General features: G+C 33.6%; 1 protein-coding gene across 13 annotated transcripts in view; it reads right to left on the reverse strand.

Annotated features, from left to right (window-relative positions):
- KCNT2 (potassium sodium-activated channel subfamily T member 2) overlaps window positions 1–16,714 on the reverse strand; it is a 377,566-nt gene that overhangs the window by 139,100 nt on the left and 221,752 nt on the right. For all 13 annotated transcript variants that reach the window (XM_055334362.1, XM_055334364.1, XM_055334361.1 and 10 more), the window contains one exon: window positions 4,863–4,971. In XM_055334362.1, coding sequence (XP_055190337.1) covers window positions 4,863–4,971 — 109 coding nt within the window. The remainder of the gene's footprint in view (window positions 1–4,862; window positions 4,972–16,714) is intronic.

The following is a 16,714-nucleotide window of genomic DNA, read 5'->3' on the forward strand; positions in this document are numbered from 1 at the left end:
ACCATCTATATTTTTAACTATCCAGTGTTCTTTAGAAATCCTTACTACTTTTTATTCTATTACACTATACTGTATTTGCTTTCCTTTTTTTCCATCTGTAACCTCAAAGTAATAACTTCCAAAGAAAAAGTTTTAAGTTGTCATTTCTCCAAATCCCCACTATTTCTACTTTCACCTCTACTGGACTTCAGTAGCACTGTACCACCTCAGGAACCAAGAGAAGCAGTAATTCCCTCCATCAGTTATATCTGATTAGAAAGCAAATATATACACATCAAACTCCCTTTTTCTTCTGCCAAACTCCACATTTTATAGTTCTCTACTGTCTAGAGTCACTGTGGGAGATTTTCTTTTATCTCCTTTCTATATTCGTATCTAACCAGTAGCCAAGTTCTCTAAATTCTAACTTTGCAGTATATTTCCTATCAATTCTCTCTTTCCCACTGATTATCACTGAGACCAAATATACCACCTCTTTGAAGGAATGAATGAAATAATAATTTTCACAAAAGTGAATCAAAGGAAAAGAAAAAATTTATATTTGATAAGAATGAACTGTCATCAAGATGATCAGTTAAATGTCTATCAACCGGCCTAGATAATTCATGATGATTTAAAATCATCATGGTCTATGTTCAACAGTCTATAGCAATTTTTGTCCAAAGAACAATCTCCTGTTCATTTTTCTAATGAAACTGACAAATAAATAAAAATGTTAATTTATTTAACAATAAGAAACACCACTGCCAAGAGCACTGAATACTCAAATGTAAATGAATCAAGTGAAGGGTAAAAATTGTAGTGCCAAAATACAGAGTAAACTCTCAAGGAATAAAAGGGGAACACTTTTTTGAAGTGATCTACAACTTACTTTACAACATACAAATCAACTAGAACTGGAATGAATATGTTAACATATAGGAAAAGAAAATGTAAGATCTCAAGAGAGCTAATCAGCCTTGGAGGCTCTATAAGTCAAGGTATTGTCTAAGTTGCTTAGAGATTCCAAACTACCAGACAGCACTTGTTAAAATTAATATTCTCCTTATATAAAAGTCCAAGGGTAGGCAATTCATCCTTAATATGTGGTTTCTATCTTTGTCTTCATTTCCACTGGCTAGCAGAGAACTAAGATAAGGATGAAGCTGGTAAGTCTATTTCCAGAGCCAAATTAGGAACTCCATTATCACTGTGAACTCTGTCACAGTGAGTATTGTGAACACTAAAGCAGCTCTGTTACTAAAGAGCTGATTTTTTTTTTATCTCTAACTCTTGACTCTTCTCATTTGTTTTAGAACTCATATTTATTATTTTCTTTCAATACCCATAATCTATATAACACTTTATTTAAAAACCATGAGACTCTTAACTATGGGAAACAAACTGAGGGTTGCTGGAAGGGGGTGGAGTGATGGGGTAATTGAGTGATGGGCATTAAGGAGGGTATCTGATAATGATGAGCACTAGATGTTATATGCAACTGATAAATTATTGAACTCACTAAAAAATTAAAAATAAAATAAAATAGATTTATTTTTAAATTAGACTATTTCAGGTTATATATTATATTTATTTTTGTACTTGTTGGATTCTAAAATCTCTATTTTTTTTCACTTTTTACCAACTAATACAGTCCACAATAGCTCATGAATATCAACTATTTTTAGTTAAAATCGCCATTTATCATAAAATGAAGTTTTAATAATATTATTCTCCCCTTTTTTAATGGAGAAATTTGAGCATTATTGTATGCTTTGTTTTCAATTGGGGGTTTGATAATCCTGGAATAAAACATTTCTTAGAGTATTCAACATTTTTCCCATTATACTATTTAATTCAGTTTCCAAGTTTGTTATCTTATTAAATATCAAAAATTTAAGCTCTCTAATTTATGCTGATGCTTAAAGGCAAAATTTCAAACATGTTCTGTTAATAAGTGAATCCTGACTATCGCTGCAATTAATGCGTAATACAGAAGACTTGATACTAATACTTAGTCAAACAATATACTTAATAAAATACTTAGATATGTAAAATTGAGTGATCTGTTCAGATGGTTATTTATGTTCCAGTGATGGTGTATATCTGATTCAGGTTCTTGAATTTAGAAAATACAAAAATTCTTATAATTCAATAATCAAAGACAACCCAATTGAAAAATGGGCAAAGGTAAAAAAAATGGGCAAAGGTTCTAAATAGGTCTTTCTTCAAAGAAAATATAGAAATGTCCCAAAAACATATGAAATAATGTTCAACGTTATTAGCCATCAATGGAACAAAATCCAAAACCACAATGAGACCCTATTTTGCATCCACAAAGATGGTTATAATAAAAAACATAGACAATAACAAGTGTTGCTGAGGTTGTGAAAAAAAATTGGAACCCTGCTACATCACTGATGAGAATACAAAATGCTAGTCTTCTTGGAAAACAGTCTGGCAGTTCCTAAAAAAGGCTAAAAAAGTTACCATATGACTCAGCAATATCCCCCACAGAAATGAAGGCATACTTCCACATAAAACTCTTTACATGCATATTAAAAGCATTCTTATTCACAATGCTAGAAACAACCCAAACATGTATCAGCTGATGAATAAGAAAATAAATATTCATACGATGAAATATTAGTCAGTTGTAAAAAAGGAATTATAATATGCATGAACCTTAAAAACATGATGCCAGGTGAAAGAAGCCAGTCCAAAACCAAACCAAACCAAAGCAAAAAGCAAAGCACCTATTGGATGATTCCATTTACATGCAATATACAATGTCCAGAATAGGAAAATCTACAGCGACAGGATAGATTAGCGATTGTGCAGGGCTGAAAGGGCTGGGGGAAAATGTAGTCATACTAAAAGGTGGAGCATTTCTTTATGTAGTGATGAATATGGAGTGATGAAAAGATTCAGGAATGAGTGGTAATGTTTGCATAAGTCTGTGAATATGCCAAGAAACATTAAATTTACACTATAGATGGGTGATTTGCATTGTATATGAATGGCTCAATAAAATTGCTATGAAGAAAGTTAATCTGGTGGACTGTAACATTATTGTGATACTTAATTGTGAAGTAATTCTGATAGTCAATCTTATTTATGGAAAATCCTTAAATATGTAGTAACAATGTCTTCAACATTATTTTCTTTTTTAATAAGGCAAAATTCATTAAAGTATATTGGGAAAAGTTCTATTTTAAGGATCACTGAAATGCTTTTTCAAGTTATATCAAGTGAAATTTGTTCACTAGGGCAATATTGTATGCCAATAAATAATATATACTAGGACTTGAGCAGTGCAATTTAACCAGTCTATAATTAATGATGTATATTAGTGTTGATGAGCCTCATTTTATAATTTCTACAACAATAAAATGAAACTAGATAGTTCTGAAGTTGTATGGCTATGACAAAGATGGCATGGCAAAATAATGAATCCTGTGGTAAGTTTTATGAATGTTCCATTAATTGGTATTAAAATCACTTTCAGTATTTTATTTAATTTCATCAAAAGGTTTCAAAGAAAAACAATTTATGCCCATAATCCTGTTACATCTTTTCCATTGCACAAATTAAAGGTTTGTGAATGCATAAAACAGAAATATTTTCATTCAGAACTTTAAGAAAATTGCTCCTTGGAAAATCTTACTTCTCAGTAGAGTAGAGACATAATTAGAAGTAAGAGATTAAATCTACCTGAAAATACTGAAGAGTACTTGCTACTTTCCAATTAGCAACTTACTCCATCTAGTATTAAAACTCAAAAAACTTAAAAATTTAAAAAATAAATCCACAAAAATATACATTTTTTTATTTATTTGACTTGGTATTTCATTTAAATAACTACCAATTAACTTACCAAATTTAAATAATCATCTCCACAAGTACCACAGTAAAATTTACTTAGAAAGTCAACATTTTACCTAAATACCAAATAAGGAATAGGAAAAAGTATAAAATGCAATATAGCATTTGTCTCTTCAAATAAGAGTGGGGACTGCATTCACAGATTATATTTTCTTTGATCATCCAAGTCAAATACAAGCTTCCTCATAGAACAAAATGGTATGATGATATAACACTCCCTCATCTACCTTGAAATGCTTATTTAAAAAGTGATTTCTTTTATACTACGTTTGCTATTTTTGTCAAGTACTTTGTTGTTCTATAATAACTGTAAAATTTTAATTTTCAGGTCCATCATGTATATATAGCTTTGAAATAAAAACTTACCTTGGGAATAGAAAAAAATGACTTTAAGATCGCATACTAATGATTGTCTCATCCTGATTTTTTAAATTTTATTTGCTAAGTATTTTGAAAATAGAAACAGGAATCCCTGGGTGGCTCAGAGGTTTAGCACCTGCCTTTGGCCCAGAGCCTGATCCTGGAGACCCAGGATCGAGTCCCACGTCGGGCTCCCTGCATGGAGCCTGGCTTCTCCCTCTCTGTGTTTGTGTTTCTGCCTCTCTCTGTGTCTCTCATGAATAAATAAATTTTTAAAAAATCTTAAAAGAAAAGAAACGAAAATAGAAACAGTACTCTAATCCTAGACCTAACAAATGATATAGGCACTTAGAATTTTGGATGAAACAAATTATGTCAAGATGAGTTAGAAAAGACAACAAATCACTGTCAATTCTTTACATTTTGGAACCCATCCCCCACACACACACATCCTTTAACAGGTCTGTATTTGTCTATCTATCTCTCCATCTATCTGTCAGATGAAGATAACTCACACAAATACAAGTATAGGTACATATCTAGCTATATAGCTTGGCTTACTGTGCTTCTAAATCATATAACTGCATTTATTTTTTTATAATTTAAAATGCATTATCTTAAAGAAAAAATATACTTACTGCCCTCTAGAGGTATGAACCAGTAGTGTGATAAGTGTAGATGTTGCTGGACATATACAGTTTAAAGCTAACATGGCGTATTTAAACTCTTCTTCACAAACAACATGATCTGTTTGAAATAAAATAGGTAAATTAGGATAATTTACCTTGGGATGGTAGTACTTTAATATGAGAAATAAAACAGCAAATAAAATTACAGAAGTTTCAAATAAACACATTTATCTCAGAGATGTTTTTACATGTGCAATTTTCCCCAGGAAAAATGTTTGTTTCATAAGAGGGTCCTATATTTTGAGTTAAGTGACCAAGAGGAAAGGAGACTGTAGCCCAGTTCTGTCTTTAATGAGATAGGCAGACTTTACCAAAATGTTTAATTTTCCTATATCTCATCTATACAAGGAGGTGAGAGGTAGATAGGTAGGAGGTGCAATCTGGAAAATAAATCAGAGACTGTATAAAGTCTCCTTTAACACTGATAATTCTATGGTATGAAATGCAGTCGTATTGATTTAAAGCATTACTGATTTATCAAATTCATAGTCACACAGCACATAGAATTATTAAAAGACTCAGTAGATCACATTTACATAACACTCAGATTTTGTACAATCAAAACAACTATGATATCAGGCAATAAAAATTAATGCTAAAATACATTTAAATTTAAACTGTACTTTGACCTCAAGACCTACAGTCATAAATGCAAAAGATGATATGATTCAATTGGGAAAGATAATAAATGTCGATTGAAGTCAGTGACATAGAAACAATAGAATATGCTAAAGATAGCAGTGCATGAGAGGTTGCAGGCCACATTAAAGGGGGTGATGGTACTCAGCCCACGTCTATTACTTTCATACAGAGATGAGGGTGCAGATGCCAGATATCCAATTTTCCACAGAGGTCATATTTTAGAGAAGTGATTAAGATATGGTTTACTTTGGAAAACACTTTCCCCCTTCTCTCCCCAAGTAAACAATTATAGCTGGTATTAGAAATGAAGACAATGTGTAAAGTTCTAGGAAAGTAAATATTTCCAGAGAATAATTTTAGCTACATTAAGAAATAGAAGGTTGAATTTTTAGGTGAGTCGGATGTCTACAGAACGAACACATGGGGCACCTGGTTGGCACAGTCAGTTAATTGACCTACTCGTGGTTTCAGCTCAGGTCACGATATCAGACTTGTGAGACCAAGTCCTGCATTGGGCTCCACATTCAGCACAGAGTCCGCTTGAGATTCTCTGTCCCTCTCCCTCTTCCCTTATCTTTCTGCTCTCTTTTTCTCTCTTTCAAATAAGTAAATATATACTTTTAAAAATGAGCACATACCCAGCATCATTTACAAAGAAACGAAAGATTACTGGAGAAATGGTGCAGCAAATGCTCAGGATAGATAAATAATAAACTCTCTAATGGTTTTATGAGTTAGCATATGAAAAAGCCCATTGTTTTTTCTTTTTCTTTCATTTCCTTATTTGTTAATTTTTTATTTTACATTTTGTAGAAGAAATTGCTACAGTTACATCTCAGGATTTACTAAAAAAAAAAAAATCAAGGACCTGATAACAAAGTCTTTGTCTCTCTCTTTTTTCTTTATCTCTCTTTTTTCTTTATTGCTTTGCAGTGTCTATTAGCCCATCAACACTAACGGAGGCAACATTACACATAAATACATATTATGTTTTACACAGTTTTATTATACAGCTGACTTTGAAAGCACAGGTATGAACTTGTATGGATCCACTTATACAGATTTTTTTCAGTAAATGTAATACGTACTATAAATATATCTTCTCTTAACTTATTTTTTTAACTTATTTTTTTAAGAAAAATAACATTTTCTTTCCTCTAGCTTACTGTATTAAAGAATATTGGATCAGATTGGTTGAAAATCATTGCTTTAGATAAAAGATTTGATATGTCATGGGATTCCTCATTAGATTAAAAAAAATCTGTATTATTTTCATAAAAAAGAAATCGAGTTAGTCAATATGGATGACTGACAGAGCAAAAAGAATATGATAGAATATTCAACTAGATAATAATCTTCATTTGCATAAATTACAAATTTGTACAAAATTTAAACCTACTTTGTAAAATAGAATTGAATATATCTTTAGACCTCTCCACTTAAGATCAAATCCATGCCCCTCCTGGGACATTTTAAAAATACTAATCACAAAAAAAAAAAAAAAAACAACTAATCACTATCCCCTAACCTGAATTGAAAAATGAAGGGCTACTTTGCCCTTCATTTCCCAATGTCATATGAAAGCCAAGGTATACTGATCATACCACTAAAATCTCTCTCTCTCCCACTTTCCTCACCTCCTGGAAGCCTAGCTATAGGCTTCCAATCCTTATGCATAATTGTTAAGGACCAGATATCAGCTTTTATTAAAAAAAAAAAATTTCTTTGTAAACCCTTTGTAATGTAAACCCTACGTAATACATCTAAGGAGCAACCTTTGCTTTAAAAAGCTACTATTTCTGTAGCTATTTGAGAATATTTATACTAAGTGGAAAAAATAAATTTCAGTGTGGGGATTGCAACCAAATAATTTCAGGTCAAGTCAGATTTCACTACCAACAGAAATTCCTTTCTCTTTTCTTTTCTTTTCTTTCTTTCTTTTCTTTCTTTTCTTCCTTTCTTCCTTTCTTCTTTCCTTTCTTTCCTGCTTCCCCTTTTTTTCAGAATTTTCTAGATTTTGGTATTACAGCTAAGGGACTGTAAATCTTTATTCAAACTATGATTACCTTTCAACTAGACAAATAAAACAGCTTCTTAATTGCTCTTCATGTCATCCAACTCTTCAGCATTCCAAACCTCTTACCTTTCTAAAACCGTGCTGTCCAATTAGAGTTGCCACTGTCACATATGGCCATTTAAATTTAAATAAATTAAAATAAAATACAAATAAAAGTTCGGCTCCTCCATCTTACTTGCCATATATTAATAGCAATCAAGTGCTCAATAATATCTGTGGTAACTGCCCACAATATCAGACAATGTAAATATGGAACACTTCCCTTAACACCAATAACTGGACAGTGCTGTTTGATTAGCCAAATAGATTAATGACCTTCCACAAATCCTAAAGCTTACAAGATATATTTCAAATTCCTTAAAATGTCATTCATAAACTGGTAGAATTTGAGTAACCTTACTAACATAATACACCACCTTCTCATGACTTTTCTCAGCCACATTGCTGCTAAAATTGCTCATCTGTAACGGAAAAGGAGGTAGAACATATGGGTATACATGCAAGTTGGCAGGTAGATGTACAGGTGGAAATTCATGAAAATTTTGTTTTTATTCCTATGGTACTATTTTCTTTGTGCAGTCAGTGGAAATGATGATTAGGGAAGAGGTTGGAAGTAAAAGGAGAAAATATGGCATGGTTGTTTAAGAGAATGAAATAGTAAATAGAGCAAAGAAACACAGAATGACGTGTGGCAGCTCACCGACCCCAAGAAATCAAGGATTGTGAATTTAAAGGGGGAAGAGTCTGCAGGTTGTCTTTTGCTTATTTTGTTTCTTCAGGCCATATTCAAATGCATGGAAGTAAATACCATTTCTGCCAAGGAGACAGAGAAAATTCACCACCAGTGACTTTTGACAAGTAACTCTAATGGACAGAAGGTCAATGAACAGAGGAGGAATTAAAGTAATGAATTATAAAATATATGGAAGTCAAACAGGTTAAGAAGAAAAGACAAGATCTGCAGGTGTAAATAATAGTAAACATCTGGTAGAATCGATTAATTATAAGCCCAAGTGTAGTCAAAGGATAGTTGGAGTTCTGTACTAGAAGATGTAAACTGATCATGGTCAGAAATGAGGTCATCAGGAACAGAGATTATGGAGGAGTCACATTAACAAGTAATGACATCATTTGCAGAATGTCCCTCTGGAAGTGGGTGCTGATATAGAAGAGTGAACAAGAACATTCAAAATAGGGAAATTACAGGTACACAAGTCTAGGGCATTGAGAGAATCATTTTCATGGTTATCAATGACATTAACACAGTAATGTAATGTAATGATCCCACAGTATTGGAAAGAGTGATTGAACTAGAAGACCAAGTGCTTTTCAGCTCAATTTTTTTTAAATATTTTATTTATTTATTCATAGAGACACACAGAGAGAGAGAGAGAGAGAGAGAGAGAGGCAGAGACACAGGTAGAGGGAGAAGCAGGCTCCATGCAGAGAACCCGACGCGGGACTCGATCCAGGGTCTCCAGGACCACACCCTGGGCTGCAGGCGGCGCTAAACCATTGTGCCACCGGGGCTGCCCCAGCTCAATTTTTTAATCAGCTACTTGTATCTACTTGTATTTCCTTTTTGGGATATTTCCAAGCCCCAAACTGCCAATTTTTATCAAATAATTTCCTAATTAAAAACATTAGTAAAATTATACAAAATTTAAGTATATTAAAATGCATAATTGAGAACTGTATCTGTAACAGAAATTGCTATTTTTCCTTATTATCCATTTTCCCCTCCGTATGTAGAAACCACATGTCTATGTGGTTCCATATCTATGGAAGCATGTCTAGAGACATGTTTGTAAAGGACAAGAATACTAATGTGTGTTGGCAGCACTCTGCTGATTTTAATAAGGTATGAGATGATCTGAGGTAAGAACTGATCACTTTGCAAGCAGAGAAAGAAAGAAATAAAGCTCTCTTAAGCAGGGTATTATATACTGAAATCCAGAAAGCTAAATCAAGTGTCCAAGAAAGAATCTGGACAGTTGCAGAATCAAAAAGTGAACTATATAGCAGGAGATGATTCTCTTTCAGGGTCTTTTTTTTCAAAGATTTTATTTATTTATTCATGAGAGACACACAGAGAGAGAGAGAGGCAGAGACACAGGCAGAGGGAGAGGCAGGCTCCACGCAGGGAGCCTAAGGCAGACATTCAACCACTGAGCCACCCAGGTGTCCCTCTTTCAGAGTCTTTGTCAGAGGCCTTCCATTAAGACTTCTCCCAGACCAATAAAACCAGACCTGTAGCAAGAATCAGATTAAAGTACTGCCTTCCCATTCCAACTTATTTTTTTAGATGATGCCAAGGTAGCTGCCATTACAATCAAGGAGATATGAACAAGGCAACAAAGTAGTAGTAGTAAATTAAGTAGGTTTAAGAAAGTTCTTGGAGAAGAACTTTGAGCACAATTACTGACACATGGAAAGGAACAAAAGGAATCGGGAACCCTGGGTGGAGCAGTGGTTTAGTGCCTGCCTTTGACCCAGGGCGCGATCCTGGAGACCTGGGATCGAATCCCACGTCGGGCTCCTGGTGCATGGAGCCTGCTTCTCCATCTCCCTCTGCCTATGTCTCTGCCTCTCTCTCTCTCTCTCTCTCTCTCTCTCTCTCTCTGTGACTATCATAAGTAAATAAAAATTAAAAAAAAAAGGAATAAAAGGAATCTGCTCCAATTTGAAATTTCTCTGTGGCCAAAGAGAATAGTGAACAAAGAGACATGCTTATGAACAGACAAAGGAGTAACTCTCTAATAGTAGAATGTCTAATAAGGAATTTATTACACAGTCTTTGCCATGCTGACAGGATTTCATCATTGCTATGGACCAAAGACTGCTGTGTGTCTCCAGTTCTTCTGTTTTCCAAACACCAATATTTTATTACAATTATCTTGTTTCACTATTTTATATTATATGCAATGGGGGTGGAGGCAGTTAATTAATTTATTGGTGTGTGTGTTGCCAGACCCTTAGGAGCCACATCTAGAACTGACTTTGCAGTACCCAGATGTCCTGGATTTTAAGTTGGGTGCAATAATTGATATAGCTCTGTGGAATATTTTTCATGATAATGGATGAGTCTCTCAATATATAAGGAAAATATTGTACATAAATACTTAGGTAGATAAGGATTTGAATTGTGGCTGGAACTACTATCACCCATATTCATTCTCTCCTTCTTCCTTATTTCCTCCCACCCATCCTTAAATTTTAGCTAGGTGCATGGCTGCCCAGGTAGAAACTACATTTTCCAGGTTCCTTTTAGTTAAATATGATCACATGACTAGGTTTGTCCGGTTTCTGTATTATCTTTTCTGTGGGCAAAATCAGTTTCCCTGAACTCTTTCCTTCTTGTTGGTGAGACCACATAATGGCAAAAGCTCCGTTTTGATTATGCTGACAGAGATAACTCCTTAGCAATGATAAAATTGGTTCATTTTTTTCTTTATTGTTTCTAATTTCCCTCCCTGGTTGAAGAAAGCAATAATTTCAAAATTATGTGCATCTCATATTTTCTCATCCTTTTAAAATTTCTGTGTATTTGTATTGATTTAGATCCTTCTTGTTTGTGGCTTGCTGTTGAAGCATAAGCACATGAGATCAAGTGGTGTCACCACTGCACATGCCAAGCCATGGGCAAATATTGATCCCTCTGAGCCTCATTTGCCTTATTTTTAAAATGTGAATAATAATAGTATATGCCTCATAGGATTTTCTGGGAAGAAAAGTTCTCAATGAGCATGAAATGCTGATTAGAATTCTAAACAAGTATTTTATATCCTCACAATAATGTATATTAAGAACAAACTTAAATAAACTATCTTGAAATAATGCCAATAATATATTTTAAAAATTTAAGTAAAAAACGATATAACACAAATTTATTGTTAAGAAATTAAAGCATGATCCTAGTTTTGTAAAAATACTGACTTCTGCAGGTACACTGATATACTCATATGTCTGTGTGAATAAGCATGTGTGAATAACCACAAGAAACTGTAAGAGCAAGAATCAAACTATTAACAGTAACAACTTCAAGGAGTATGCAAGTTTCCAAAACTTATGACTTTTAAAATAGTAGGATTATGTGAGATTCTTGGTTTTTTATTTTTATGTTTATTATTTTTAATTTAAAGGCTCTTAAAATCAGCCATTATAACTAAAGATAAAAGTTTGTAGATATATATGAATCAAACCTATTTTTAAGTCCCTTTTACTTTATGGAAAATAAAATTGTTAATTACATTTTAACAAGTCAGAATCTTTTTTTAAAGTCTGCCTCAGTATTTTCCAAGCTCTTGTATGATTTAAAATACTAGAAGCTTCTTCCATGCAGTTGCTAGGTAACAGGTCTTTGGAAAGCAGTAACAACAGTGAAAAGTGCACTAAGCCAACACAGGGTTGTGATTTACAGAAATCAAATATCCTTTGGAAAAGAGCTTTTAAACAGAAATACAAAACAGGATAATTTTTAAAACCTGAGTGTTATTTGTTTTTATTTTGTGCGGAAAAGTTTATTACACAGACTGACTGAACAAATTGTGTTATAAAATCTCTCACATATCCTTTGCTTATCAGACTGTTTATAAGCATGAGTGGGTCGATTGCTATGAAAATTGCTTATTTTTCCTTAGAGGAAAATGGATAATCTCTAACAATTGAGCTTTATTTTGACCCTGTTGCTTTAATCAATAAAATAACCAACTGGCGAATGTGTGTGTGTGTGTGTGTGTGTGTGTGTGTGATGTGTCTGTGCACATGCACCCATGCATGAGCACACAGCAGAGACTTTGCCAATTCCAGGATATTTGAGCCATTCAACTGCTAAATGTCTAAGAATAGGTTTAAGTAAACCTTTAAAAGTCATTCAGTTTCACGGGATTTAAATAAAAGAATACTTAATATATAAAATCTAGCTCCATTTGAGATTGGCAATATCCTATAAAAGTTATTGCACCTCAATAATACAGAGTATAAAAAGCTTGCTTGATTTTCTAATTCCTTGAATCCTCGCATTATTTTAATGCTACAATTTTTTAAATGTATCATATTAATTAAATGCTCAAAAGAAGAATCAAGTTCCCTGTATTCTAGAGCAAAACATTTTAATTCTATTAACCTCTCTTTCTTTGAAACATGTCAGAAAAACAGCAGTTTTAATATTTTTTGAGAAATTATTGTCCTCATAACTCTGATTTCTTTAGGTTTTAACCAAAATTATTCTTTCCTCACTAGCTCATCAATTTGATATCATGAGAGTTAAGAATACAGTTACTGAACCATCTTAACAGTAATAATACCAAATAATATTTAAGCTTTTATCCTAAGTGATACACAGATGTATATGTGTTTTTATACATGTGTGTATATATATATATTATAAAACTTTACAAAAGCTCTATGATGTATATTGTATTAAACTATTTTCAAGGGCCCTGGGTGACTCAGTGGTTGAGCATCTGCCTTCCGCTCAGGTCATGATCCCAGGATCTTGGGATCAAGTCCTGCAGCAGGCTCCCAGCAGGGAGCCTGCTACTCCCTCTGCCTGTGTCTCTGCCTCTCTCTCTCTCTCTCTCTGTGTCTCTCATGAATAAATAAACCATTTTCAAATAAGGAACCAGATGTACAGAGGTAAAATAACTTGCCTAAACCCATTAATTTAAATTCAAACTACTGATAAAGAACTCTAGAAAAATTTTACAACTTTAACATTGATTAACCAAAGCATTAAAATAAGCATTAAAATAAGTGATATATTCTAGTGGTTTCCCCTCTCCTGAACCCACTTTAAGGATTATTGCTTGCTACCAGATGGACAAATGACTCAAAAAGCCACTAAATTAAACTGATGACTGAAAAAATACAACCACTACGTCCCCCAAACACCCATTATTTAATGAGGCAGTTTGGAAGGAATGAAGTCAAACTTGACCTTGAAATCAATTTCATTATTTCACAATCACACACACAAAAATTGCAGCAGGACTAAAATGATTTAAACCAGTGATTCAAAGGGATTTGGAAAGATCTCTAGATTCATTAGAAGCAAATATACTGTTATCCTGTGATAAATGTTACCAAACAAATGAATGCAGGTTCTATAAGGGGATACAGAGACACCTTTCCTGCCCTGGAGCAAATCAAAAAAAGCATCCCCAAGGGAATGACGTTTAGGCTAAGGTTTTAAGGATAATTAAGAATAAATTATTTGGTGAAGAAAGTAAACAGAGGTAAAGAGGTAGGAGAATATTTAAATTTTTATGGAAGTTAACAATAACAAAAAGAGGTCTAAGGATTAAAGAGAGAATATATTACAAGGTTGCTGACAAGAGTATGCGGCAATGAGATTTGGCATAGAGATGAGAAGGAAATTGTATTACAATACTAGGAAAGTGGGAAGTGGTAAGTGGAAATGAAGCAACATTTGGAAAATATGGCAGCCAAAAATTTGAGTAAATTTTTTCTTTTTTTAAAAAAAGATTTTATTTATTCATGAGAGACACACAGAGAGTGGCAGAGACAGAGGCAGAGGGAGAAGCAGGCTCCCCACGGGAAGCCTGATGTGGGACTCGATCCCAGGACCCCAGGATCATGACCTCAGCCAAAGGCAGATGCTCAATCATGAGCCACCCAGGCATCTCAGTAAATTTTCATGTATTGGCTTAAGGGAATTAGAAAAGATGAAGTTTGAAGTTGTAACTGCACCAGCAGGAGAGTATTTTGATAAGAAAAAAATCCACCCTGTTAATTAAGGGCCTCTGAGCTGCCCAGGTGAGTTAATGGTGACATGGATCTGACCCACTAAGTGATTTTCTTTTTCCAGCAGTGCTCAGCCAAGGAGCAGGAAAAGAGGATCCATCCATGTAGGATGTTGCTTGTGTGTATGTTTCTTTTCAATCTGGAGCCATAAAAAAAAACAAAAACAAATTAGTATAATAATATGAGTTTGGTTGAAATGACAGCCCATAGAGTTCAGGCTATTTAAAGAAGGCAAAAGAAAAGAAAGAAAGGTTAAAGCCCAGCTAGAATCCACACCGATGATGCTTTAGCGCATTTTAAATTCATTTTCAGCTATTTGTGACGATTTCTTAATTTCCAACCCATTGCAGACAAATATGCATTCTATTATGCATGACTGGTATAGAACTCGTGCCATGCATGACTCACCTATGAGTCTTACCTTTGATATGAGTCTACTTGCTTTCCAAAGAGACAACACACTTATGCGCTTGATGTCTCAGTGATGTTAAATTGCTATCAAAGTTGCTAAATGCTTACTCTCAATCGCTGTACTTATCTTGTAGCCTAGCAAAAGTCTGCAGACTGAAACTGATCTTTGAACAACACTGAATAGCACTGCATTAAAAGCCTTCATGAGGCAAAAGGAGCATGTTTAGGTGGGTTGAATAAGCAAAATAGAAACAAGGAAGATTGAGTTTGGATACTGTGAGGTTTGTAGAGTATAAATAAGACTAGAACTATGTGGGATGATGTCAAAGTCCAGGTATATAATCCATTACATATTTCTTTCATTCCAAAAATCTGAGGGAATTCTTGTCAATTAAAGTGGAAAGTGGATCTTCTGAATCAAGCATTCTATGAAGGTTAAAATATAGTATCTTAGCACTTGTAAAAAATGTATGATAAAGTAGGAAAATGTTGTACATGTTGTCCTGTGCTTGACTTAAAAGATCATTAGTTTTGGAGTCACAAGATATAAGTCCAAATCCCATGTCCTTTAGCATATAGTCTTTAGGTAACTATGCTTAGTATCATATTAGACAAATACATATGGTTATATCTGTCTTATAAAAACATAAACTTCAGATTGAAGTAACACAGTGTAGCAATGCAGTAAACCATAGAGTCTCATGCCTAGTAAATATTTTTATTCTATAAAATAAAGAATAAGTGGATATATGAGCTTATATGAGTGCATACTTTTCCCTCACCAATAAGGGAAGACACTACAATTTACCTGATCCTCCCAGGCAAATGACAACCCATAGCCATATTTATAGTTATCAAGTGTAATCTGTGATAGCTGCTTTTGTAATGGCACAAAATAGATAGATGATAGATAGATGAAGATGATAGATGGTTGCTAATGTCAATTAGATATTCATCTAACAATCTGAACAAAGTAAAAGTAAAGTACAAAAGAAGACTGAAATTTCAGTTTTACCAGAGACACATGTAACTTAAAAGGGATTCCTCAAAGGGAGTTAGATTGAATGGGTAATTGAGCCAAATGTTATATCTAACTGAGTCCTTGCCTACTTGGGTGTTCTTCCTCAATGCCACCAACTTTCCACCAAACAGACCCAAACAGATATGAACATAATATTTATATCAACAAATTCTAAGAAATCAAGTAAGTTGGGCATTTCCATAATTCACTATTCACACACTCTTTTTTACTTTAATGGCATAAGATTGTTACAAATTCTACCTTAAAGAAAGTAACTTTTGGAAAAGTAAACAGATTTGAAGTATTAAAAGAGGAATCCATGGACAATCTAGAGGCAAAAAGCACAAAAGTACAAAAAAAGAGATAAAACTTGTTAGTTAAAAGCACCATAAATGCAATCCAAATACAACTTGCAAACTGAAAAAAAAAAGCAATTTTTAAAATGTCAAAATGTTCATAATTTTAGAATATGAAAAAAACTATAATTCACTTAAAGAAAAATAGTCATTTCTGTAGAAAATAAGAGCACAGGGATATATTTTATATATGAATGAACACATAAACAAACAATGGAAAAATGAAAATATGCAAATCTGTTAGTAATCAAAAAACTGAAAATTAAAATGAATGTAGTGACAATACTACATATCTCTTAACAGCACACATTTTGGAGACAAAGAATATGAATTAAAACACTGCTTCCACCACTTAGTATGGCATCATCAACATTTTCATTAATAACTTTGTGTCTTCGTTTCCTCATCTGTTGGCCCTTGAACAACACAGAGGTTACGGGCACCAACTGGTTTGCATAGATGGCAAAACCACATATAACATTTGACTGCCTTGAAACTTGCCTACCAATAGTCTCCCATTAACTGGAAG

The sequence above is a fragment of the Nyctereutes procyonoides genome, unplaced genomic scaffold, assembly GCF_905146905.1.
Source record: "Nyctereutes procyonoides isolate TBG_1078 unplaced genomic scaffold, NYPRO_anot_genome, whole genome shotgun sequence".
NCBI lineage: Eukaryota > Metazoa > Chordata > Mammalia > Carnivora > Canidae > Nyctereutes > Nyctereutes procyonoides.